This window comes from Ochotona princeps, chromosome 1 (assembly GCF_030435755.1).
Source record: "Ochotona princeps isolate mOchPri1 chromosome 1, mOchPri1.hap1, whole genome shotgun sequence".
In the NCBI taxonomy this organism is placed as follows: Eukaryota; Metazoa; Chordata; class Mammalia; order Lagomorpha; family Ochotonidae; genus Ochotona; species Ochotona princeps.
The window spans coordinates 7481943-7509131 of record NC_080832.1 but is presented as its reverse complement, the minus strand read 5'-3'; the positions used below and the strand labels follow the sequence as shown (position 1 = coordinate 7509131).

Below are 27189 nucleotides of genomic sequence, written 5' to 3'. Positions count from 1 at the left end.
CCCAGTTAGAAGGCTGCCTCCGAACTCATCGGACTCGGAACCCAGGCAGGCTGGTTCGTCCACCTTGGAACCAGGGAGAGCCCACAGTCCCTCAGGTCAGGCACTTGGACCCAGGAAAGTCAGCCGTGGGGGCCCGGTCGTCACCAAGGAAGCCCCAGCCAACAGGGCCGAATTACGCGTCCGCCCAGACTCTGTAATGTCAGCTGCCGACTCCCTATCCTCCGGAGACTTTCGGCCGTCCTGCTTGCTCAGAAAATTAATCTAGAGAAACTTTCCCTCACTGTATTCAGATTAGAATTTAGGCGGCCACTCACAGGTTCAATTTAACTTCGGCACGCCACTCATAGGTTCAATTTAATTTAGGTAAGAGGTCCTCTTACAAAGTTCTCACAGTTCAAGATTTTACAGTCAATAGTTCAACTTGTTCCAGCCAATTTAACTATTCTAGCAAGCATTTATCCTATAGCCGGCAGACACAAAAACATACAACAGTTTCACGACAAAACAGACACACAGTTAAAAAGCCTACTAAAAGATAAAAAAAACATTGGGAGGGGACACACCAGCTCCTCCTTGGCAAAAAGGTGCCTCACCTGGAGAGGCCTTCCGGCCCACTCACCAGGCACAAACACTTAACCCATTCAGGGATTCCTGCCCTCATGCTGGGCGCAAAAACAAAATTCAGCTGAAAAAAAAAACTAGCTGGCAAATAAAAGTTAGATGACACTCACCACACACGTCCTTAGTCTTGATGACCTGGGGATCCCAGTGAACCCCAAAATGTTGTAGACTTGATGACCTGGTAGTCTCGGTGGGACCTCCAAATGTTGTGCCGGTTTCTGAAATCCCCAGATAATCATCAAGTCTGAAGCCGGTGCTAAGGCATAAAAGTGGTTTACTGAAACTAACCTAGGTCTCCCAGCCACCTCCCCCAGCCCAGCATGGCCGGGCGGGGGAGGGGCAGCCGCTGCAGGATCCGCAGCGCTAGCAAGCCCGCAAGCCAGAGAGAGAGCCCGAGAGAAAAGACCCCGAGAGCCCAAGCTCCCCAGTTTTTATACATTTCAGGCTATTAATTATACAGTCATGATCTAGCAGGCTTCTATTGGTGGGTTTGAAACTAGCAACTTTCAAAAAGTATAGGGCGGTGGATCTTATCAAACACCAGGTACCTCCTTCCTGAGGAGTGGTCTGCCTACGTGACCTGCCAGGTGTCCTGCTGGGTGTCAGGCCCGGAATCCACACAGCCCCCAGCCAAGCCATCAAGGCGGGATCACAAAGGGCAGAAAACTTCCAGGCTCTTCACCTGCCCGTTTGCTGCTGGCGGGCACTGTTTTTTTCACGCCTGTACCCTCATGCCTGCACGTGAGGCTACATCAGGAAGAATGCATGTGTGAGTACCCCCAGTAACGTGGGGATCGGGAACATCTTTGCAAGTGTACCAAGAAAAGTCTCAGTGATGTCCAAACCCTGGCGAATTCCGAGAAAGTGCTTTGGTGAGCAGATGAGGCCCCTGACACCTGCCCTAGGACAGCACTGCTCCGAGACGCTGGACCCACCACCTGTGCAGAGCCTGCAGCCTGGAAAAGATTTGCAGAGCTACCGGAAGGAGCCGGCTCTTACCTTTGTTGCACGGAGAGGCAGGATGCTTGCCCTGGCTTTTAACATTTTGGGGGTCACAAACCCCTTTGGGAACATGGGAAGTTACTGGGCCTCTGTCCAGGAAAATGTACACTCAGACTGCTCAAGGTGCATCTTAAGCTTGGACTAAGACCCTGGAGCAGAAGGGCAAAGGAAGAAAGGAAGAAAGGATGGAAGCAAGGCGTTGACTGCCTTCCCCAGCGGACCTGGAGTAGAATTCAAGTCTTCCACGCTTTCCATGGAGAGTCCCGGCCCAGAGCCTGCGCGCCACCCCCCGCCGGCGCGCGCCCCGGCCTGCGCGCCCCCGCGCGCCGCTTCCGCGCACGTGACCGGCCGCGTCGCGCTCTGATGAGTTTTCCTGGGCTCGCCGCTCCGGTTGCGGCTGTGGCTGCAGCGCAGAGGGCTCCTGCTCCGGCTGCTGCTGTGGCTCCCCCGGCTGCTGCTGCGCGACGCCGGGCGGGCCCGTGGCGCCGAGATGGAGCCGTGAGTTCCGGGCCCCGGGAGGGTGAAAGCCCGCGCCGGGAGTTGGGGGTGCCCGGCGGTCGCGCGTGAGGGACCCACTGCACCCACGTGGGGGTCGGCCGCGAGGAGGAACGGGGCGCCGCGGGGCCCGTCGGCGGCCAGCGGGCAGGAGACGGGGCTGGGGGACCCCGGCTCCCCCCAGGGACCCGGCAGCCGGCCTCCGGCGCTTCCCCCGAGTGTTTGGTGACGTGCGCTGGGCCTGCGGGCGTCCCTGGGCGGCTTTGGGGAGTTCCGAGTTGCACTTGCGGCTGACTTCGGCTGGGGTTTCAACGAGGAAAAGCTGTCACGGGGGCACCCCAGGGACACTGTCCCTAAAGCTCGCTTTGTTTTTTTTTTTTTTTTTTTGGGCGCAGCTGTGTCCCGCAGAGCACTTCCGGAAGGGGACCTGCCCCAACTCCCAGGGTTAGCCAGGACTGTGGGGGCTGGTCACTTGGCGACGTGTGGGGGAGGAGAGGCCGGGTCGTTGTGGGGTCTGCGCCTTGTTTGTGGCTCCAGGGGACAGTCACCTGGGTGGGCTCGTCTCCTGTGCATGCACTGACTGTAGAAGGGCCCTTGACTCCGTAACTGACTGTGGTGGCTCCTTGCCTAGCTTCCCGTGGGAAACCAGACTGACCTGACCTGTTACACCTCCGTGGAGACTTTCAGGCTCTTAATGGTTTTTCCATAGCAGATGGAGGTGGGTTAGCGGACCACCCTGGCATAACTCCAGGGGGCAGCCTTCATGTGTTTTCTGTGTGACTTGCCCAGCTTGAAATTGGGGACCAGCCTGTGGTGGCTGTGTCCCACCACCCCATGGTGACAGGCACAGGGTGTGGCTTCAGGTCGTCCACGCAGCAGTCCCCTGAGTGTAGAAAGTGGACAGAGTGGGCTTTGGGGAGGACTGGAGGACCGGGCCTGGGGTAGCTTGAGTGCTGGACTGCGTGGAGGGATGGGCACTGCAGGTTGGGGTGTTAGGGTGGGATAGTTGCCAGTCAGGCAGCTGCTGGCATTGGATGCTCAGAATGGTGCTGACATGAAAGCCTTTGGCAGCAATAAAATTGTCCCCAACACGAAGCCTGGAAGTGAGTGTATCTTGGATTCAGGTGCCCGGTAGGGCAGAGTGTTCTTGGCGGTGAGAAAGGTGAGTAGCGACAGGTTCAGAAAGAGAAGCTGGAGACAGTGAGAGGGTAGAGCTGTGTAGAGCAGGTGTGCTGCCCAGGGGCTGGGGTGGGGACACGGCCACAGCAAACCCTGGCCCTGGTGACTCGTGGCCACACCTTGCGACAGGGCAAGGCACAGTGGACTGCACTGTGGTTTAGCATAGCATGCTGCCCTGTACTGCTGGCATCCCTTGTGTAAACTGTTTTCAGTCCTGGCTGCTCCGTTTCTAATCCAGCTCCTGCTAATGTGGCTGGGAAAGCAGCGGAGGATGACAAGGTGACCCCTCCACCCATGTGAGTGACCTGAAGACATCTCCCGGCTGCTCCCTTTGGACCTGCCCAGCGCTGGCCGTTGTGGCCATCTGGGAAGTGAACCGGTAGGCGGAAGTGCTGTCTCTGTCTCTCACTTTACCTCAAAAATAAATAAATTGGGGCCAGCGTGGTAGCCTAGCAGCTAAAGTCCTTGCCTTACATGCACCGGGATCCCTTATGGGTGCCGGTTCTAATCCCGGTGACCCAACTTCTCATCCAGCTCCCTGCTTGTGGCCTGGGAAAGTGGTTGAGGACGGCCCAAACCCTTGGGACCCTGCACCCATGTGGGAGACCTGGAAGAAGCTCCTGGCTCCTGGTTTCAGATCAGCACAGCTCCTGCCGTTGAGGCCTCTTGGAGAGTGAATCAACGGATGGAAGATCTTCCTTTCAGTGTCTCCTCCTCTCTGTATACCTGACTTTGCAATTTAAAAAATAAATAAAAAAGTCTTGCAAAAAGATACAGCAGGAGTGGACATTTGATTAAAATGCTGGTTCGCACCTGTGTCCCTTGTAGAGGTGCCTGGATTCACTCCCAGGTTTCCCCATCTGGCCCCTCACCGCGTGGCCTGGAAGAGGCAGTCTGAGGGCTGGCTAGAGTCCCAGGCACCTGCCTTCACCCCCAGCTGCTGTGTGCTTTTGGGGAGGGAGCTAACTGATAGGTGAGCTCTCACCAGCGCATGCTCACGTAACTATTCTTTCTGTCCAGATAAAATCAATAAATGAAAGAACCAGCCCACGGGCAGGGGCCTCAGATCCTCCTGTTCACTCTGTAGTTTCACCCCTTCTCTGCTCAGGCCGTGGTGGCAGGCTTGTCACCATTGCCTGGGACGCGCCTGGGACAGCTGCCAGGTAACTGTGAAGCACAGAGCAGCCTGGGCCGGAGCCTTCCCCCCAGGCATTGGGCACGATGTTTCCTGTGTTCATTTCTCTGCAATTGTCATTGAGCTCGCCCTGTGTGTCTTGCTTGATGCTTCAAGGTTGTGTGTGTTTGTTTCTTTCTTTCCTTCTTTCTTTCTTTTTTTTTAATCTTTAAAAAATTTGGAAGTCAGGGACAGACAGGTGTAGGGGCGAGAGAAGAAAGGTCTCATTGCTGGCTCACTCCCCAAATGTGTGCAGCCATCAGGACTGTGCCAGGCCTAAGGTGAGTGCCCGGAACTCAGTCTGGATTTGCCATATGGGGTGGCAGGAGCTCCTGCGTGTGTGTTAGAGAGCTGGAACCAGGACTCGAACCAGGCACTCTGATTGGAGTGTCCCACACAGCATCTTCACTGCCATGCCAGATAGCAGCCTCCACCACAGCTTCCCCTATAATTTGAGAGGCAGAGAGGACATTTGGGGTCACACCCAAATGGCTGCTGTGCTTGGGGCTGTCCAGTGTTAATGGCAAGACCCCCAATAACTTGCTGCACTTGCTGGGTCAGAGGGAGGAAACCAACAGAGGCTCACAGCCCGCCACACCCCTCCGCGAGGAGTGTGTCTTGAGTTTCCTCCATCCTGGGGGTGCTTGTGTGCAGGCGTGTCTTAGGGAGACCCCTCTTTTGCCATCAGCAGGGATAGCACTGTCATCCTTTTGATGCCTGAGAGAGCCTGTGGTGGTGTTTGGGTCCTGAGCCTGCGGGGTGTCCCTGTGCTTGAGGGGACACAAGGAATGGGTTAGTGACCCATTCCTGTCAACACCGGGTTGCATTTTTAAGAATATCTTTTGGGTGTGGCCTCTTTTGTTTATCATGTTTATCTTTTTTTCCCTGCTGCTTGAGCTAGACCGTCATGCCTTGGCTGCTTGCAACTCCCAGGCTGGTTCCCCAGTAGCCCAGTAGTGAGCCCTTGTGGTCGTGTTCAAGTTACTCCCTCCAGCCTGTCCAGGAGAGGCGGGCCCAGCACAGCCCCTTTGCATACCCACATCTCCTCGGACCAGCATCAGACACCAGCGTGTCCACAAGGAAGGTGGCTTATGCGGGGACTACAGCTCACCACTGAAGAAATTACGGTTTTTCAAAGCTCAAGCCCTGGCATTACGTATGGGTGCTGGTTCTGATCCCAGCTATTCCACTTCCCATCCAGCTCCCTGCTTATGGTACAGGGTCCCACGTGGGAGATCCAGAAGAAGCTCCTGGCTCATGGATTCAGATTGGCTCAGCTCTGGCTATTGTGGCCATTTGGGGAGTGAACCAGTAGATGCAAGATCTTTCTCTCTGTCTTTCCTCTGTAAATCTGCCTTAAAAATATGGGGCCCAGTGAAGTGGCACAATGGCTAAATCCTCACCTTGCAAGTGCTGGGATCCCCTGTGAATGTTGGTTCGTGTTCCGGCTGCTCCACTTCCCCTGCAGCTCCCTGCTTGTTGCTGGTTAGTTTCCCAGCTGTCCTGCTTCTCAGCTTTGGCCGGGCTCGGTGCTGACGTGGCCATCTGGGGAAGGAACCAACAGATGCAAGATCTGTCTCTTCTCTTTCTCTATAGCTCTGCCTTTCAAATACAGTCTTTAAAGGTAAACAAAAAATTGCTACTACCTTAGGGGGAAAAAGCAGAATTATGTTTTGTTGCAACCAAGATGATCCTTAGAAACGGTGAATGAGATGGCAGCCATCAGCCATTGTTTCATCTGGCCTAAGCGGAGCACCTGCTAGCCTAAGCCACAGTGGGGCCTGGCTCTGGGCTGGCACACTGCCTGCGCTCAAATGAGCTCAGGCACCAGTCTTTGAGCAGCCTCTGCATTCCCTTTGCCCTGGAAAGGGCATTTGGTGACCTAAGCAGCTTGTCCCCGCCTCCTGGGGTGAGCCTGGCTTGTGGTCTAGAGGGGACTCACATGTGTGCTTCCTTGAGGTGCTCGTAAAAGCACCTTGAAGTTTGGGCTTTTGAATGCTCACACGGTGGTTTTCTTGGAGCTTGAGTAACTGCAGGAGTTGTTGGGCAGATAGTCCTGGCTGCATGACACTTCGGGGCTGTTCGTCTGCCCTTCCCATCAGCCTTTCCTGTCCAGCCCCATTGCATGGAGAGGCAGCCCCAGTGGGAAGGTGTGGTGGCCTCCTATCCACCCCGACCTTCCTGTACTAGGTGTGCGTTTGTGGATTCGAATCCCACCTCCACCTCCTGCGACCCCAGTTGGAAAAGCCCCCTTGGCCTGTTTCTGCCTGTGTAGATCGGGCTGCTGTGGCCTGATACCTTGGGAGGCACCAGCCCTGTGCTTCCCTCCTGTGGCTGGAGCTGGGCAGGGAGCGGCCACTTACCCCGTGCACCTGCATGGATGTGCAGTGGAAGACTAACTGGGTTCAGAAATAACCAAGTGGAAGTGGGGGATGGGGAAGCGGAGCTCTTCCTGGCTGCCGTCTCCGCTGAGTTCTTGCTCCCTGCCTGCCACACTGTGCAGACCCTTCCCATCTCACACCTCTGGCAGCGTGCAGGACAAGGCCCCTGCCACAGTCCGGGTGCAGACCAGGCCTAACCCTAATCCTAACTACCTCTAACTAACCCTAACTCTTTGGTTGCCCGTAGTCAGGGAGCTGGGAGAGGGCAGCCAGACGGGTGCAAAGAGTAAAATCCTGGCCCAGATGCAGAAACAAGTGTAGAACCTTCAAGCCCATTTCCAGTACTCAAAAGTTCCGCTGCTGGTTGCTTGCTGATACATGTGCCGTCCTGCCCACCTGCTGGATCAGTGCCTTGATGAGATAAACCGCATCTTCCTGGCCAACCTTTGGCCTCCAGTTGAAGTGCTGGCCACCTGCTGGGGCGCTGCTCAGCCCTGGGACTCCGGAAAGGCGGCAGGCTCTCGGTGCTTGAGTTTTCCTTCCCCTGTGTTCATCCAGCACCTGAGAAGGCACCGTGGGGTTCCCTTGCATCCTCCACCACCCGAATTATGGCTGCTTTGCGGTCATACCGCTCACAGGCCCGCAGGTGAGTCAGGCCCGTCACATGCCCTCTTCCCCCCTCCTCCCACCCCCTCTTCTTAGCAAGGCTGTTTTATGAGCTCTCAGGAGGGCTGTGTGAGGGAGAGGTGCTCTGTGGACACAGCGTGGCTGCCGCAGTGTGCAGAGGCACTCTTGCTGGGGACGCAGGCTTTCCAGCTGGCCCAGCAGGGTGGCCTCCAGGAGCCAGCTCCCAGGGCGCGGCCGTGTGGGGGTGCCTGGGCCTGTGCTATACACAAGCAGATGGCAAAGGCCAGGTTGGTTGTGGCTACGCCAGCTCTGTGAGGGGCCCCTGGGGACCCGGGGCTGGCGCAGCGGCTCAGGTGCTGCTGTGTGGGTTGCTGTCTCAACTCTGAGCAGCCGGGTTCAAGTCCTGGTGCTGTTTCTGGTGCCAGCTTCCTGCTGCAGTGCACCATGGGAGGCAGCAGGTGTTGGCTCCTGGGAGCCCCGGGCTGGGTTCTGGGCGCCTGTCTTTGGCCTGACTCAGTTCCAGCTGTTATGTACATTTAGAGAGAACTAATGGATAGAATATGGCTCTGTCTCCTTTTTCCTTCAAAGTCGATAAAAAGGTAAAACAAAACAAACCAAAAAAAAAAAAAAACGGGAGGAAAAGTTTTTTTTTTTTTTAAGATTCATTTTATTTTTATTGGAAATGCATTTACAGAGGAGAGAGAGAGAGAAAGCTCTTCTGTCTTCTGGTTTACTTCTGTAATGTCCACAATGGCTGGAGCTGAGTTGATCTGAAACCTGGAGCCAGGAGCTTCCTCTGGGTCTCCCCTGTGGATTCAGGGTCCCAAGGCCTTGGGCCGTCCTTGACTTCTGTCCCAGCCACAAGCAGGGAGCTGGATGGGAAGTGGAGCAGCTAGGACACAAACCGGCGCCCATATGGGATCCTGGCGTGCGCAAGGCCAGGCCTCAGCAACCAGGCCATCACTTTTCTTTTTTTTTAAGATAGATAGATTTATTTATTTATTTATTTATTTATTTATTTATTTATTTATTATTTCTTTACAGATTTATTTATTTTTATTACAAAGTCAGATACACAGAGAAGAGGAGAGACAGAGAGGAAGTTCTTCCGTCTGATGATTCACTCCCCAAGTGAGCGCAACAGGCTGGTGCTGTGACAATCCAGAGCCAGGAACCAGGAACCTTCTCCGAGTCTTCCACATGGGTGCAGGATCCCAAAGTATTGGGCCGTTCTCGACTGCTTTTCCCAGACCACAAGCAGGGAGCTGGATGGGAAGTGGAGCTGCCGGGATTAGAACCGGTGCCCATATGGGATCCCGGGGCGTTCAGGGCGAGGACTTTAGCTACTAGGCCACGGCACCGGGCCCAAGATTTATTTATTTTTTATTGGAAAGGCACATTTACAGAGAGAAGACAAACAGAGAAAAAGATCTTCTGTCCACTGATTCACTCCCCAAGTGACCGCCATGGCTGGAGCTGAGCCAAACTGAAGCCAGGAGCTTCTTTCGGGTCTCCCAAGTGGACACAGGGTCCCAAGGCTTTGAGCCATCCTCTATTGCTTTCCCACACCACAAGCAGGGAGCTGTGGATGGGCAGTGGAGCAGCCAGGAACACAAACTGGCACCCATGTAAAATACAGGTGCTTGTAAGGCAAGGATTTATCCGCTGAGCCACATGCTGGGCCTAAATATTTCGTCTTGACATGACGTGTGTATGGGTACAGTTCTCACAGAATTGCACCTGTGTGGGCTCCACCTGGGCCTGGTCTGACTCCAACCCACTGAAGCTCCACTCCAGACCTGAGTCCAGGAGAGCGTCTCCCTTCTCAGCACCTCTCAGCGAGGCCTGACTGTAGTGAGCTCGAGAGGCCCTTCCCAAGGGCTTGCTGGGCAGCACCCCAGGGAAGGGCAATGGACATGCTCGGTGAGGTGTTCCAGGAGAGGTGCCTTGCATGTGTTCAGGCTTGTGTCAGATGCCATAAAGCACCTTTAAAAGTGAGGATGACTTAGAAAGGGCCCGGGATGGCCGTTTCGCTGTGTCTGAGATCTTCCAGGGCAGGAGGCTCCCCTGGACCAAGGTTTTAGAGTGTGTGTTGCTGCCCGGTGTGGGAAAGGTGCCTGGGCCCAGAGGGAAAAGCTCAGGACCTCCTGTCCTGCCCGATGAGATCGACACTATCAGGAGCTGGTGGGGGAGGTAGGAAGACTTCCTGCCCTGGTTAGCCAGGCTGGAAACATAAGCTGGGCTGGACTTGCCCAAGGCCTGCAAGGAGTCAGGGAGCCCCCACACTGCTTCCCAAGATTCACCAGCAACTTGAGGGAGCTCCACGGACACTTGTCAAAGAGCCGACAGAGTTGATGGGAGTAGATATCCATTGGAGTTAGACTAGAATAGAGACCGAGGGGCTCCCATCTGGTCACTCCCCGAGTGCCCACATGGCCAGGCCAAAGCCAGGAGCAGGGCACTGTCTGGGTCTTCTGTAGGTGGGAGGGACTCGACTCCGGGGCTGCCACCTGCTGTGCCCCAGGCTGTGCCCGCGGGCAGCTGGGGCTGGATGCCAGGCCCTCTAGTGTAAGACACAGCCGTCCAGACCACCTCCACGCTCGCCACGTAGACACCCTGGGCCTGGCGTCAGTGCTCAGCTGTGCAGCATGGTCCATGAGGGACGTGGGCACACAGGGGAGCCTTGAAGGCCAGGTAAGTTGGATTGTGTCGGGATGGGGGTGCACCTGAGCTTTCAGGTCAGGAGGTTGGCATGGGAGTGAAAAGCTCAAGCCTGGCTTGGCTGTGTTGGGGGTTGTTAGAGACCGGACCTCTGATGGCTGGCTCCTGGGACTGAGTGCTGCTGACTCACTGCTTGCCGTCAAGGGTGAGGCAGACCACTTAATTACTCTGAGTCTGTGACAGGGTCCTCATGGTACGCCCTCAGGAGGCATGCAGGGGGCTGGATCCAGGATTCCTCAGAGGCTGGCTGTGAGAAGCCACGAGGGAAGCTGGGTCTGGGAGGCGTGGCACTGGCTTGCTGAGGAGCGTCGAGGACCTGGGTGCCAGGAAGCCGGGACTTACCACCTGCCTGCTGGCCGGGGCATCGGGGAGAGGAGGTGGGCTGAGATGACCCTGAGCTCTCTGATGGAGAAGAGAGGACAGAGGTAGGACACGGGCAGGGGAATCAGGTGTTTCCTTTGCTTCTAAGGGTTCAGTTTGCCCATAAAGCAATGCAGGTCTTTGTATTTCACAATAGAGTAAATGTGGGCAGGTTGCTGGAATGCCCCCTTAATTAATTAGAATATTTGAGAGAATGAATGAATAATGAGCATGAGTGAATACCTTCATGTGCTGGTGTACTGGTGCTGGGCCAGGCTGAAGTGGGCAGCCAGGGCTGCTATCCCTGTCTCCCCCGTGGGTGACGGGATCTCATGTACTTGAGTCATCCTCTGCTCCCCAGACGCATGAGCAGGAGGCAGGGTTAGAAGTGCGACAGCCGAGACTTGAGCAAGCGCTCTGGTTTGGAGGTGCCTGTGTCCCAGACAGCGGTTTACCCTGTTGTGCCACAATGCCTGCTCCAGGCTGTTTTCTGAAGGCAGGAAGGCTGCTTGGAGCACCAGCAGGGCCCAGGAACTTGCCTGGAGAGTGAAGTGGTGACAGGTGTGATTTATGGGGTGAGGACAGGGAGGCCCAGGGTCAGGCCTCTCAATGGTGGCCCTGCTTGTCTCTGCATCACAGGGGTGCTGCGTGTGGCCAGCGCACCCTCCTGCCCGTCTGAGTGGAGAGCGCCGCTGTCTGGGTCCCTGCAGCCTGCCTGTCTTGTAACCAGGGCCAACATTCAGCTGGGAGGTGACTGGGGCAGGAGCAGGTGTGGTGCCTGGGCTGGAAGGGCTCTGGTCTTGCAGCATGGGGGGTGGTCTGGCAGAGGCCTCTCCTGTCCCTCAGTGTTCACTTCTCGGGCGGAGCTGCCGTCTGGACTTGTGGAGCTGACTTGGCTGAAATTGGCAGTGTTTCTGAGCTGTCAAACGGCTAGTTGTCTGCCTAACGCTTCAGATGGCAGCTTGGGAGGCCTCGTCAGGTGGGCTCGTGTTGTCTGGACGTTGTCCCCAGCCTGCGTTGGCTGTGGGGCTGCTAAGGGCTCTGGGCCCAAGTCTCCTGGCGGGAGGGTGCCCAGGGACTTCCCGGTGGGTGGCGTGTGAAGACAAGGGAGAGCAGGCAGCAGGCCTGTGGTCCTGCCTGCCTGCAGCCAGCCTGGCCCCACTGTGCCCTCAGGCAGGGGTTTTGCCTGGACATTCCCTGATAACCTTTTAAGGACAGGGAGATGCTGCAGCCATCCCGCCCTGGGGGAGGGGTTGTGCCAGCACGTTTGGCCTCAGGCTGCACCACTTTTCTTTTTTTCTGGAGGCCAATGTGTCTTTTTTTTTTTTTTTTTAAAGATTTACTTTTTTTTTTTTTTAATTGGCAAGTCAGATTTACAGAAGAGGAGAGACAGAAAGATCTTCCATCCACTGGTTAACTCCCTAAGAGGCCGCAAATGCCAGAGCTGAGCCAACCGAAGGCAGGAGCCAGGAGCTTCTTCCGGGTCTCCCACAGGGGTGCAGGGTTCCAAGGCTTACGGCCATCCTTCCCTGCTTTCCCAGGCCACAGCAGGGAGCTGGAAGGGAAGTGGAGCTGCCAGGACACACACCTGGTGCCCATATGGGATCCTGGTGCATGCAAGGACTTTAGCCACTAGGCAACAGTCATAGGCCTGCCAATATAATGCATTTTTTGAAAGATTTATTTATTTTTATTGCAAAGTCAGATATACAGAGGCGAAAATCTTCCGTCTGTTGATTCACTCCCCAAGAGACTGCAGCGGCAGGAGCTGCTGAGCCAATTTGAAGCCAGGAGCCTGAAGTCTGTTCCGGGTCTCCCACATGGGTGCAGGATTCCAAGGCTTTGGGCCATTCTCAACTACTTTCCCAGGCCACAAGCAGGGAGCTGGATTGGTAGCGGGGCTGCCAGGACTAGAACCAAAGCCCATATGGGATCTGAGTGAGTTCAAGGCGAGGACTTTAGCCAGACTTTAGCTGCTAGACCATGGCGCCAGTTGCCAATATAATGCATTTCTTTTGTTCTTTTTTTTTAAAATTACGTTGCATTATGTGACACTGTTTCATAGGCTCTGGGATTCCCCCAACCCCTCTCTGTGCCCTCCCCCTGTGGTGGGTTCCTCCATCTTGTTGTAGTATTACAGTTCAAATTAAGTCAAGATTCTTTCTTTGCAAACATATACCAAGCATAGAGTCCAGCATCTTATTGTCCAGATAAATTCAACACTTTCTTGGGGAGACCATCTCTGGTCTGAAGGTAGAGCTGGCAGAGTATCATCCCGATCAATTGAAAGCCCCAGCACAACATCAACAACATTTTATAACGTTATGGAATTAATTGACATGGTATTGAGTAATTAATATGTTAAAACAATGCAAGTTCTTAACCACATCCTGTGACTACTTCATTGACATTTCAATTTTTGTTTATACACAGAACTGGCTGCTATACACCTTGAAGTGGCTATAGGGTACTATTCAGCTGTCTCGTGTCTATTTTCATTTTAGTATTTAGCAGTTTATTGTGTTGAAGCATGATTTTGCTGAACTTGGCAGATTTTAGGATAGTCTAAACTGGCTTATAAATCTTACAAGGCCTTTGTCAACAGTTGAAGTGCAGAATAGTTTTAGGAGGGGTGTGCAGAGAAATCTTCAATACCCTAGTGAGGAGTAACTAATCTTTGTGTCCTACCTAGTAAGGTATGTGTGAGTCCGAGCTGTTTCCTGTCTGGTTCTAAGCTTTCCTTGTTGTTCTCTGTCTGTCTACTCTAATTTTTTTTTTGGAGGGGGGCCTCCGGAGCGACCCTGATAGTCATTGTAAGAGAGGGTGGGGATCCAAAGTTGGAACCGAGTAAGGACCAGAAGAAGCTCCCCTCCCTAGTCCCGAAGGAAGTTTACTGTTCTTCTGTTTCTGCAAACCACTCAGGGCCAATATAATGCATTTTAAAGATACAAAGTAGCTGCTCCCACTGCTTCTCCTTCTCAGTAAGGCCAGTCAGGCAGCTCAGCCTGAGAGCCCTGTTGGGGGTTGGAGCCAGGGTGGGTGGAGAGGGGGGTGGGTGGGACTCCTCTGCCTTTGCCTTACTCCAAAGTGGCTGCCACAGCATGCAGACTGCACCCCGTCACCCATTTAGCATAGTGTCACTTGCCTTCAGCATGGAGGGCACAGTGTGGAAGCAGCCTCAGTGCAGATGGTGTGGGAGTCAAGTGACCTGCCAGTCAGCCGGAGTGGGGCCCTCGCAGTGCTGCCAGTGTCCCAGAAGGGTTTGCTGGCACTTGGATCCTGCCTTCTCCCCCAGCGGGCAGTGCTGTGACATGTTGCACAAGTCCACTGTCTCCAGCCTCAGTGTTCCCAGCTGTAAACCGAACTGTCCTGGAGACCGTTTCTTGCTTTGGTGTTTTGAGGCTGTTGGGCTCCCATCATCTGTGGGGTACCACATCTGGATAGGATCAGGTCTCTCCCTGATGGGAACAGTCTGGTTGTAAGTATTTATTCCCATCTGCATCTAGACTGCTCCATCAATAATATGGGTATAGATAAAAATGAATCTATGGGAAATATGGGTAGTAATATTATCAATAATCTTAATTATCCTTAATATTAGTACACTTTTGTCTGAGATTGATGACCCGGAAATAGCTATAATAATAGACCTTTTATGTGAATTATGCTGTGACTTAATAATGGATATAGTATGTATGTTGGAGCTTTTGAACAGAGGTGACTCCATCTTCCTAAACTACTGGTGAAATGGGGCCACCTCTCCTTTCACTCCTGTCAAGAAACCCCAGTGTACGTAAGCTCTCTCCTATCATTCCTGTTAAGAAGCTCTAACGTACGTAAGCATGTCATGAAAAACAAGTTATGGTAAAAATGATAAAAGAAGAAGAAACTGTGTCTTGATAAATATGTAAAAAACCATGTTTCTCAGAACTAAGAGAAAGCAAATGTTGTTGATAGATAACATGTAATAAGCAATCAAAATGTAACGACTACTGGCTTGACCCACTGAATTGTATAAAAACCCATGCCTTGGTCCCAGTCACTGAAGCCGGCAGGCTTCCACTAGACCGGAGCCAAACCTCTCGGGCTTCCATCGAAAGCCAGCAGGTTCCCACTAGGCCGGAACCAAGGCCCAGCAGACTTCCACAAGGCCGAAGTCAAGGGTGCTCTCGGTGGCTTCCCCCGTCCTGTTTAGTGTGTGCTCGCTTGAATAAACGCTTGATTGCAAGCATCCATTCTCTCGACTCGTGGCATTTGTTCGAGTAACCGGGCTCGGTGTTCGCGACACTCCCCCGGCAGGGCCGGTAGCAGCTCACGGTTGGGCTGGTGTGCTGGGGAGACCTTGCGTGACCTGCTGGTTCCCTCACCCAGTGGTCTTGGTGACGCTGGCCTGAGGCTGGGGACAGTACGTCCTCCTGGCCAGCGTGGCAGCACTGCCACGTCACAGCAGTGCTGATTCCTGAGCCTCACCTTTGCCCTGGAAGCCAGCCAGCCCAGCAGTTGACTTCTGCCCTGAAGTCACGGATGTGTAGAGGGGTGTGTGTGCACACACCTGTGTGAAAGTCAACAGCCTCTGGGGCTCGCTTCCTGCTGGTGTCAGCCCCTCCTCTGCACTTGTCCTGTTGATGTTGGGGTCTCCCTGTAGGGCCTAGGGAGGGATCCAGGGCTGCTGGTGGGGTCCCTGCCATGGCTTTGGAGTGTGCAGCCTAGTTGGGTCATTGCCCTGTCCCACATTAAGCAAAACTGCTTCTGGGGATGAGGCTGAGCGCTGTGACACACCCAGGGCCCCCAGGCCTCCAGCCATCATCGTCTGGCACTTCTATCCCCGGATACAGGAAGTCCTGAATGAGTTAAGGCAGTTGGGCCCAGCATGGTAGCCTAGCAGCTAAAGTCCTTGCCTTGCATATACTGGGATCCCATATGGGTGCCGGTTCTAATCCTGGCGGCCCTGCTTCCCATCCAGCTCCCTACTTGTGGCCTGGGAAAGCAGTTGAGGATGGCCCAAAGCCTTGGGACCCTGCACCCATGTGGGAGACCCGGAAGAAGTTGTGGGCTGTGGGGGGAGTGAATCAACAGACGGAAGATCTTCCTCTCTGACTTTCCAATATTCCCAGCCCCCTGCTTTGTTTCTCTAACGTGTTGGAAATGGCAGACTGCAGGTCGCGGGCTTGGTCCTGCTCATGTAGACTCCCTCTCTGCCCCTGAGGCCAGGCTGCCCTTCCCCTCGAGGGCCCAGGAGCGGGGGGGTGGCCCAGCAGTGTGGTGCTGCTGGAGTCTGGGGCTCCCATCAAGCCTTGCATTTGCCCTCCGTGGCTGTGCTGGGGCTCAGTGTGGCAGCTGGAGGTGGGGTATGCTGGCCACAGGCATCACAGCCCGGAAGTCCCTGCCTGCAAAGTGGGGCTGCCTTCCCTGCAGACCATGGTGGCAGGGATCTCGTCAGTGGAGCGTGTAGCCTTGCTTCCTGGAGGCCTTGCGGAGGGTGTCGGGGCTGATTGTCAGGGAGAGCCATGTGGGTTGACTGGTGTGGCCGGAGTTATTGTCTGGGCGGGCAGGGCCTGATGCCACCTGGTGGCATGGCTGACGGCATGGGCTGGTGTGCAGGCCATGTGCCTCCTCTATAATCCCCTCCCCCATTGACTGTCCCACTGGCTTCTGCCCGCAGGCTGGCGCCCATGCGGCTCTATACCCTCTCCAAGCGCCACTTTGTCCTGGTGTTTGTCGTCTTCTTCATCTGCTTTGGGCTGACTGTCTTCGTGGGCATCAAAGGTGAGTACCCTTTGCCATCATTGAATCACCATGCCACTCGCAGCCCCTTGCAGTGTGGCTTCCTAGCCACTCAGCTGCATCCCAGCTGCCAGTGCCCAGGAGCCCACCATGGAGGGACATGACACATGCCATCTGTTTCTCTTAACCCTCCCCCTTGGAGGTGCCCGGCTCTACACCCCTGGCTGCTCCTCCACTTCTGGGGTGGTACAAGGCGGGACCCAAGGGTGTCCACAGTGGGCTCCCGTTAGCCTGGGCAGCTCTGAGCAGGCTTGAGTCCACACCTTTTGTAGTCGTACACACACTCCCCAGAGAGCACTGGGCTGCACCCCACCCTGGGTGCTTCCTGGCAGGAGGAGGCCAGGCTGTGGGGAACAGGGTAGGGGTGGTGGATGGTAGATGTGTGTGGCCTGGGCAGGTGCAGTGGTAGTGCAGGGCTGCGACCAGGCCCAGTCCGTGGGTCCCCGGTGGGGTTGCCTGTGCCTGAGAGGACGAGCTACCTTGGAGCCTTCCTGGCTTTGCAGCCTTTGACTTTGCTGGGATGATGGTGATGCCAGAAGCAGACGCTGCAGAGTCTGGAGTCACTGTGCAGGCCACACTATTGTCTTCCTTGGTGCTCACAGCCGTCCTTTCGGGTCGGCAGGAGAGGCGTCCCTGTCCTGGTCTCCAGGCTCAGTGGAACCACAGCCAGCATGGGTGTCCCTAAGCCACTCTGTCACAAGCATCCGTGATCACACTCCTGCAGAAACAGAAAGTCACATGCCAAGGCCCAGATAAGGACATGCGGAGCCAGCAGGAGACGAGGGTCTCCCTATGTCTGTGGAGTTAATGATCATGAACTGGCTGCAGGGTTCTGGAGCCCCCAGAACACTCCCTGCATGCCCATCCAAGTCCAGATGCCTGGCACCAAGAGCACCAGTGGTAGGTGCCGCAGTCCATGAGTAAGTGTGAGTCCAGAGGCAGAAGGCTCTTGTCTCAGGTGGGAGCAGAGAGAGCCGAGGCGGAGACAGCAAATTCTCCTGTAGTTTGTGTTCTGTTGAGGTGTGCCCTGAATGCAGCTGCCCCTGGGAAAGGAGATCTGCTTTCCTCAGGCCACTGGTACAAGTGTCATTCAGAGATGTCTTCACAGATGCCAGGGCCCCTGGGGGGCAGTCACATTGGCACACAGAGCTAGCCATCCTCAGTGCCCGCTCTGATTACTGTGTGTGCTAAGGTGATGGCAAGTTCAGAGCCTGAGCAGCCAAATCAGCAAGTGAGGGGCTCAAGACCCAGAAAGCCCGGTGAACCAAGACTGGGGCACAGGCTTTTCTGACTGCTGCTGCTTTGTTTAAAAAGATTGTTGTTTTTATGTCAGAGAGAGATCTTCCATCCCAGGAACCCGGAGCTCTGTCTGGATCCCAAGCAGGTGCAGGGACCCAAGCATTTGGGATACTGACTGGCGGCTTCCCGGGGTGTGCATCCACAAGAAGCTAGATGGAAGTGGAGCCACAACTCAAGCTCAGGCCCTCCGGGGGGGCGTGGGCACCCCGAGGGACAGCCTGACTGCGTGCCACATGCCCGCCCCATCTGCTGGGTTCCCCTTCTTTCCAGACTTCGTGGGTCAGGGGTCCACTCGGACTGACAGTCTGTAGAAGAAGCCTCATTGTGGATGCAAACCTGCTTCCTATGTAGAGATGTCCGTCTCAGCACTGGAGATGCAGCCTGGAGAGGGGGCCGTGCTGCCTGACGCAGCTCCAAGCATATCTCCTGCTCTTCGTGAACAGCTGTGGTGGCAGGCTGGTCACTAGGCAGCCCAGAAAACTGCCAGCACAAGGTGGAGGCATGCGCTTTAGAGGAAGTGCAGTTCCCACCGTCACTGAGATTTACTGTGTCTGCCCTGACGACTTCCTTTGCAGCTAAAGCTCTGAAGAGTCACAGGCTAGGCATCTGTGAAGTTGAGGAGGATTTGTGGGGAGGGGTTGGAGCAGCGAGCCCCAGGATGGGCTCTCTCCCCTCAGGTCTCGGCCGCAGTGTGCAGTCGGGCTGATGGGGCTGTTGGGGAACTTCAGAGTCTGTTAGAGCATTATGGCTGCTGGGCCGAGGCTCAGACATCAAGTTGCAGCTGGTTTCGGTCAGTGCAGCTGGAGCAGCCTGCGCACAGCTTGCAGGAGCCACAGCAGGCCCCCCGCTCTGATCACTGTAATCACAGAGCTACGGTGAGGTGGCTGGTCATTGTTGCTCCTCCTCCCATGGCTGTCAGCCCTACTGAAATGAGTTCCAGGTGATTGAAAGGGCTGGAGCAACAGTCTGCCCCAACCGCGCTTCATTTTCTCTTTCCCTTTTAGAGCCAGATGTTGAGGACCAAGGCCTGATGTACAGCTGCAGCTTCAGTTGCCCGTGGCAACTGTGATCCAACCTTAACTAAAAAGTGGCAGAAGTAAACAGTCCCATTTTCTAAGGAGTATTCTGTTGTATTATTGTTCAGCTCTTAGTGGACCTAATTTATAATCTATCATAGGGATGTATGTATAGGGACAGTGGTGGTGTACGTGGGATTCAGCGCTCTGGGCAGTTTCACGCATCCTCTGGGGTCTTGGAGTTGATCCAGCTCTCTCCTGGGTAAAGGAACGAGGCTCCTGTGCAGGGACAGAACCTGTGCAAGTCATAGAACCTTCCCAGAGAAAGACACCAGCTCAGAAAGAGAAACCACTGAATGCCCTTGTTGAGACGGTGTGGCAGGAGAGGAGGCGTGCCCCGGATGGAGGGACCGGGGGAGACGCAGCACACCCACAGAGGGAGTCTGGAGCGAGTGCCAGAACGGCAATGAGCTTCCCCTTGGGCTGTTCACAGGCCGCTGGAAAACAGTGCCCCTGGAGCAGGATGGTGGCGCCTTATTCTGAGGAACAGAAAGAGATTGAAGAAAAGGTGAACAGAGCCTGAGGGCCCTGGGATGCACCCAGCAGACCAGGTTGTACAAGTGGGAATCTCAGGAGAAAAAAAAACAAAGAAGGATCAGAGAAAGTAATCAGAGGAACAGCAGTGGAAAACTCAGATTTGGTGAAGGACACAAATCCAAATATTCAGGAACAACAGGCGCACAGGAGGAGTAATTCAGAGACTCACATTACAGACTGTGCAAAGCTGAAGACAGAACCCTGAGTTATCCCATACGAGAGATTCTCAATAAGCTGTCCAGCAGATACTCATGGGAAACCTTGGAGGCCACAGTGGCTGAGACAGCCACTGTGCTGAGACACCCGTCAGCCAAGGGTCGGCAGCCGGCAGAGCTCTGCTTTGTCAGTGAGAGGACAGTGACCAAGCAGTTGACATGTGCCTGTCCTGTAGGAGAGTCCCTGGGTCCCATGACCGGCTCCCGAGTCCAGCCACCTGCTGAAGTGCACCCCAGGGGCGGGGCTGGTGTCCTAAGGAACTGAACTCCGCCTCTCCTGCTCACAGCTGAGGCGGGGCCCAGTCCTAGACACTTCTGGCATTTGGAGAGTGCGCCAGCAAGGGGACTCAGTCTGTTCTTATGTGCTAGTGTCAAGATCTTCCTGAATAAACAAAAGCTGAGTTTGTTGCCAGTAGACCTACCTGAAAGAATTACTAAAGGGAGTCCTGTGGATGGAAACGAAAGGGTACTAGACAGCCGTTCGTGTGATCTCAGTAAAGGCAACCCCGTGGGTAATTACTAAAGCTCGTAATAGGGCAGGTTTGGGGGTACAGTGCCTAAAGCACCACCTGTGATGCTACTCTCTTGTATACCAAGTCCCAGCTGTTACACTTGGGATCCATCTGCTTGTTACTGCACCCAAGAGGCCAGCGGAGGATGGTGCAAGTATTTGAGGCCCTTCTGTGCACACGGGAGACCTGGATGGAGTCCCAGGGTCCTGACTTTGGCCTGATGCAGTGATTTTGAGAGTGAGCCCAAGGGTGGAAGATTTTGTCTCTAACACCACCTTTCAAATAAATAAGCAAATCTGATTTAGAGAATGCTCATAGTATTGTAGCAATGGTATGTGCCTCCACTTCTTATTTTTTATGAGACTTGTATACTTAGTCTAAAAACTAATATTTTAATTTTGATTTGTAATTCCGCATTTTATTTTTGATATAATTAAAAAATGAATGCATTAAAATTTAATAGGTCTTGGGCAATACATAAAGATAAGACGTAGTCAAAATTGTGACATGAGCAATGAAGGAGGCACAGAAGGGGCTGTAAGGCGGCAGAGTTATGCTCTGGATGCTGAGCTGCTCTAAGTTGAAGTTTGGTGCTGTAACTTTAGGGTGTAAGTAAGGCACTGAAAAGCTGTGAGGCATTTGGGAAGCAGATGCAGATGGACAACAAGATGACAGAGACCAGTTCTTCTTCATCAGTAATTAGGGTAAGTGTAGGTGAGGTTCTCCCTGCAAATTACTGCAAGATCAGCCATTCCCTCCCGAGTGAATACTCACAAAAGAACCGAACATGGTGTCTTTTTTTTTTTTTTGTAAAGATTTATTTGTTTTTATTACAAAGTCAGATATACAGAGAGGAGGAGAGACAGAGAGGAAGATCTTCCATCTGATGATTCACTCCCTAAGTGATCACAACAGCCAGTGCTGTGCCGATCCGATGCCAGGAGCCAGGAACTTCCTCCAGGTCTCCCACACGGGTGCAGGGTCCCAATGCATTGGACCATTCTCAACTGCTTTCCCAGGCCACAAGCAGGGAGCTGGATGGGAAGTGGAGCTGCCAGGATTAGAACCGGTGCCCATATGGGATCCCGGGGCGTTCAAGGTGAGGACTTTAGCCACTAGGCCATGCCGCCAATCCCTGAAAATGGTGTCTTAAATGACCTGTGTATCTGCAGAAGTTTCTTTTAAAAATTTATTTACTTATTTGAAAGAGAGTTAGAGAGAGAGAGAGAGAGAGAGAGAAAGAAAAAGAGAGAGAGAGAGAGAGAGAGAGAGAGAAAGAAAGAAAGAAAGAAAGAAAGAAAGAGTTAGATAGGTAGATAGATAGATAGATAGATAGATCTCCCATCTGCTGATTCACTTCTTAAATGGCTGTGTCAGCCAGGACGAGCCAAGCCAAAGCCTGGAGCCAGGAGGTTCTTCCTGGGTTTCCCACCTGGGTACAGAGTCCAAACACTTGTGCCATCCACTGCTGCTTTCCCAGGTACATTAGCAGGGAGCAGGATTGGAAGGAGCATCCAGGACTGGAACTGGCACCCATATGGGCTGCTGGTACTGTGGGCAGCGGCTTAATCTTCTAATGACACAGTACCAGCCTGAATAAGTAAATTTTTAAATTGAGAATCAAGCTATGCAACTTGTACCCTTGTTCTTTCTGGAAAAGCCATAGACTGAGCCGGGACTGAGGGCAGGCCAGACAGATGGCTTGGAGGGCTTCCTGGACCAGGCGTCAACAGCCATCAGCACATCTGATAGCTACGGCTGGGTCCTAAAGAGCTGTCATGCTGGGGTTCCCGGCCCAGGCTGCTGCACCACTGTCCGGGGAGGCCTACCAGTGGCTGCTGGCGTCAGCAAGCAGCATATCCTTCCATCTTATGAAGCCTCGGACACGTCAGGAACTCCAGTCTCAGGGCTCAGAACCTGTGGGGGTGTGGCCTGGCCCTAACACACATGTCACATGATTTGATTACTTTCGGTGCTGACTCATGTGCACCGAAGCCAGCTACACCTCAGGATAATGATGACGATGTAGGAGACACAACCATTGGCTTGGGAAATTAGATGAAAAGATGAGGAGAGAACCCAGGAGAGGCAAGCCCTCTTCCCCGAGCAGCAGAAGTAACCTCGGAAGATGTGGTGATTCTGTATCCTTCAGCAGAATCTCTGAGGAGGGAGTGAGATGGGACGGGTAGGTCGCCAGCTTAGGGCAGGCTGGGAGCCGCACTCCGCCTGCTCTCTGTATCATGCAGTGTGACTGCTCCCCAGGAAGTACCTGCCTTCCATGAGGATCTGGGGTGGGATCATGAAGCCCTCCCCTTCCCAGTATCGTAGGAAGACTGACATGTGGGAACAGAGCATGGAAGACAAACTTCCTCCTGTCCTGCCCACGTCCTGATCCTCTCCACTCCTGAACAAACCCACATGGACCTGTGATCGCCTCATCTTTGAAATAAACTTCAATAAAAAAAATTTAAAGCTATATGCTGTTATTTGTATGTTGGTATATATTGTATTTATTCATAGCTTTACTTAATATTTCTGGAAGATCAGATGAACGTGTCCTGGTTGTGAGGAGAGACCCACATCCTTCACAAACCACAGTGTCTGCAGAGTTGATGATTTTAGAGAGAACTTGTGTGGACAGCACGGGGGAGGGCTTCCCATGGGAACTCATGTGTTGTCCGAGAGTGTCGGTGTGTGCTGGGAAACCTGACACCCAGCAGAACACACACAACGTGTATGTGTGTGTGTGTGTGTGTGTGAGAGAGAGAGAGAATGAGAATTCTGGAGTAAGTCCACGTCCATAGACTGTGAGTCCTTTTAGTATTTGAACAATAAATGATCAATAAAAACATGCCCCCCGTTTCTCTCTTGTATACTAGGACCCAAAGTGATCCAGACTTCTGCAGCTAATTTTTCACTGAATAATAGCAGAAAGGTAAGTCAGGGTGCATGGACGTGGGAGCTGGCTGGGCATCCCGCAGGTGAGAGGGTCTTTAGGGTTTAGGGTCAGCTGCCATTGAGGACAGTCCTCATGCCAGTGTTGCCTGCTGGCTTCTTGCTGGCCAGGACTGCCCCGTCTCCTGTAACCAGCACCTGCGTCCCTGGGGAGAATGGTATTGCAGGGAGGGGTTGCTGCTCGTGTCCCTGAGCCCAGTGGGGAGGAGGTTTTGACTGGGATAGCCCGCGGCCTGGCCCGTCTGACTCAGTCTGTCCGAGAGACTTCAGCTTGGTGTCCGTTTTCTCATGGTAACCATTCTTTCCAACGATTCTTGAGTTCCTCTTGCATGAATCAGGATAAATGAACTGCTTTGCTTCCTTGTGTGTGTATGTGCCTTGATTCAATGCCATAATTAGAGGAAAAACTGGTCCATTCCATGGGAGACTTTGGTTTTCTTTTATGAATACTCAGGAGAACCCAAGCAGCAGGAACGCCCTGTGTTTCTGTTAAATATGTGCCCTGCATCTCCAGGGCACTGAGGTGGGCATAGTTGCAGTCTGCCTGCGGGACCCAGAGTCCCTCTTCACTCAGTCCCCCCACCCTGTCAGCTCTCTACTTCCGTAGCTTTTCCAAAAGACTTAGAGAGAATAATGGTCCAGCTCTTCCTGGTGTGGCAGGCCTCTGCCTGCCCGGCTTGGCACTGTCTGAGCACTCTCTTCGCACCTTTTGTTTTGCTGTGTCTCCTGAGAGATGTTGGTCTTTCCAAGTCTTTGTCACCTGGAGTGTGACTCCCTGATGCTGCAAGCAGCAGCTGTCCCTGCAGGCTGACATGCTGCTGAGAGACTGCCATCAGAACAGGGACAATACACCTGTCTCTTGGCCTTCTTGGGCCCGGGTCCAGGAACTCCTCCACAATGCTGGAGTCGAGTCCCAGGTGCCAAAGAATGTGTGGTCTATGCGTGTCCTCCTAGGCCCTGGGCTGCTTGGGGTTCCTGGCAGGGGGAGAGCTGAGTGAATTGGGGCTGCCTTGTATCGCTTAGAGAGTAACAGCGGGAAAGTCTCTTCCATGCGGGTCATGTTTTACTTGCCCTATTGTTGGTGATCTTAGGGTGTCAAATCCCATTTCAAAGCCTATGGGCATGGAGGGCCAGCTGTGGGCTCACCAGGAAATTCTTAGAGAAAGTGTGTATTGTGAAAAATCCATTTGACAAACGCATGTGCTGCCGGAAGCCAGTTCCAGCCGAGTTCAGAACTCAAGAAGGGTGCATGAAATAGATGTAGAGAGAAAACAAACGGACCACTACAATTTCAGGATCAAAATGGACAATGCAAGGAAGCTGTCATCTTTATTTATACAGAAGCAGTCACAAACTCTGGCACAGACCTTTTACGTCATGGTATTTCATCCACTCAACCACAGAGTGCAGGCCCTGAGCAGTACAATTACAAAGTTTTCTTTAGGGGCAGTTTGACATAGCTTCAAGGGGGCACAATTTATAACAGGTGAGTGAGGAAGGATTATGCATTCCTTGCTTATCTCGGCTTGCCAGCCCCTGCCTGCTTTCCTCAGGCCTGGGCGCCAACCAGACCCCAATCTTGAATTATCTATGGGTAATAAGGCTGGGGCCTTGGTTTATGGGGATTGGGGCAATTGGCACTAAAGGTCATGTTGGCCATTAGGCCTGCAAGCTCACACAGTTTGTTAGCTAAGCAAGTGAAGCAGGAGTTATAAACGCAAAAAGAATTGCAGTTAGCAATGGGCCATGTTTACTCCATTTTGATTTCAACTCTACAATGGACAAGTGGGTGTTTCCAAAGATAATTTTGCAAATTGTTTCACCTTAAGGCAGGTCATTATCCATTCTGATGCTGCAGCCAGGAATTCCTCAGTAGACAACACATATTGATCAGCAATATACTCCTACTACAATTCTCATTCTACAGCTTATCAGAGGAGAAAATATATCACAGAAGGAGAAACCTAAAGGTCAAGGAAAGAAAACCCTAAACAGATTCCCACTACACCCATGGACTCAATAGCCCTAAGTTAGTTTGACAACATGTATTACGATGTTAGTACAGACATTCTTGAGCCCTTCCAGCCAAAGGGCCATAAGAGCAACTGAGACAGCACACATTGTTAAAGGCCCACTCACCAAGACGTTAGCAGCAGCATTAACTCCCAAGCTCGCAGTGGTTGTCAAAACCATCTCACGGGCAAACAAAAATGCCTCAGTAGATTACAGAATTCTTAGCAGGGTGGTCGAGTGTGCTTGCAAAGGGAGCTGGAACTGTGTTCAGGTGGTTGCAGAGACATCTGCCAGGCCCTGCCATACAGCGGGAAGCTGCCCCGGGCCTTGCCAAACGGAAGCTGTTCTTGTCACACCTTCGTGTCATCCACACCTATTGCGCGGACCCCAGCAATGTGCCAAAGCAACCTTTAATTCCATTTTCCCACAGACTTTGTGAAGGGCCCTGGGTATCATGCCTGATGGGGTCCATCGCCTTGGTGGCTTTGAGGCAAGTCACTGGTTGCTAGCAGCTTCACAGAGACGGAAGTGATGAAACAAAGCAGCACTTCCTGTGCAGCCTTGATGCATTCAGACCCCTGGCCTTCCGCTTCCAGACCCAGCCTGTGCTTTTCAGGAGGGTCCTTGGGAGCGTGGCCTGCCTCTAGTTCTGTCCTGGACTTGTAGATGTCTGGCATGCTGATACAAGGAAGCAATTATCAAGACACATGGTCTTGTGACCCGGAAGTCATTTCTTTGGTGCCCCAGTCTACCCTTACTCCATGTCTCATCTCTCTGCTCTTTTCCTGTGATGGAGATAAGCCCATTGTCCCAAGGCTGCTGCAGGTGCGCGCCCCCGCTGCCAGGCCTTGGTGGGACCACGAGAGTGAGTCTTAGCTCAAGACGTTGCTCTCCTGGGGAGACTCATCGTCCTGGTGTGTCAGGGCTAGCGCGAGGCCTTTTGCTAAATGCGACTCTTGAGTGTGGAGATGATGGTCTGGCTGCTCAGTGGTCCCTGGAGATCCTTTCCTTTTCTCTCCGCTGCAGCTAAAGCCGATTCAGATACCTTCAAATCCACTGTCGAAGTATAATCAGCAGCTGTGGCTGACATGTGTGGTTGAATTGAATCAGTCAAAAGGTATGGCGTCTGGGGAGGGTGTTTCACCCCGTGGTGATGGTCAGGTGTCCCACATCAGAGGGCCTGCTTCAGGAGCCACTTCTGCTTCCCACCCAGCTTCCTGCCGATGCACACCAGGAGGCAGAAGGTGAGGACTCGAGTAGGCGGGTCCCTGCTGCCCACATGCGAGGCTTGGGTTGAGTTCCTGGTCTGGTCCTGCCCCTTGTGTATTTGGGTAGTGAGCTAGCAGGTAAAATCTTTCTCTGTCTCGAAGTATGGTGCCCGAGATTTCCTTGTAGTTTCCTTCCTACGAAGCATCATGCTTGGAGGTGAAAGGACCTGTCCGGACAGGTGCGTTATTAGCAGTAGTGATACATGGAAGTCCGAGGTGGTCTCTTCAGGGCACCCAAGTAGTCTGCACCCCAGGGATACCCGAGCATGTCTGGGGTGGTTTTGGTAGTCACAGCTGTCGGGGAGGGAGTGCTGGAGGCCAGCCATGTAGCTGAACAGCCCACCCTGCCTGGAAGCCCCCCACCTCCCGCAGGATGTTCTCCTGAGTGTCGGCTGTGTCAGGCTGAAGAGCCCTGGCCCAGAGTGTCTGTGGCGTGTCACAGACTCTGTGCAGCTGAAACATGTGCATTTTGTGTCACCCTAGGGAGGACGGAGATGGCCACCCAAGTGGTCTTTTCAGTCCTGTGATCCAGGGAAATGCGGACAGAACCCAGTGACCACAGCAAATGAAGTTAAAGAGTTGATACCACAAAATAATTATTCACTTTTCATAACCTGAAAAGCAGAAACAAATTTATACCACTGTCTGTTTGTATGTCTAGGAGTGGTGTAAAGACAGGATCAAAAAAAGTTAATTATAGTTAGGTCTCTCTGGGAAAGTATACTCATTTAACCCTTTCTTTATGTTTTTTGCTCTCTGATTATTATTTATTTGAAGGAGTTACACAAAGAGAGGAAGAAACAGAGAGAGAGAGATACCTTGCTCACTCCCCATTTGGCTTTAATCACCGGGACGAGGCCAGGCCAGGAGCCAGGAGCTTCTTCTGGGTCCCCCATGTGGGCGCAGGGACCCAAGCACTTGGGCCGTCCTCTGCCAGGCACCTTAGCAGGGAGCTAGATCTCATCCACAC

General features: G+C 53.4%; 1 protein-coding gene across 2 annotated transcripts in view; it reads left to right on the top strand.

The window, feature by feature from the left end:
• The first annotated feature begins 1998 nt into the window (after positions 1–1998).
• The window catches only part of TMEM181 (transmembrane protein 181), a 51881-nt gene continuing 26690 nt past the window's right edge, over positions 1999–27189 (top strand). Inside the window, exons 1-4 of one of the 2 annotated variants that reach the window (XM_058661111.1) lie at positions 1999–2121; positions 16223–16326; positions 22863–22918; positions 25978–26068. In XM_058661111.1, the coding sequence (XP_058517094.1) occupies positions 2114–2121; positions 16223–16326; positions 22863–22918; positions 25978–26068 (259 nt within the window). In that variant the 5' untranslated portion in view covers positions 1999–2113. Of the gene's footprint in view, positions 2122–7359; positions 7499–16222; positions 16327–22862; positions 22919–25977; positions 26069–27189 lie in introns of those variants that run through there. The other variant, XM_058661060.1, reaches the window with a different exon arrangement.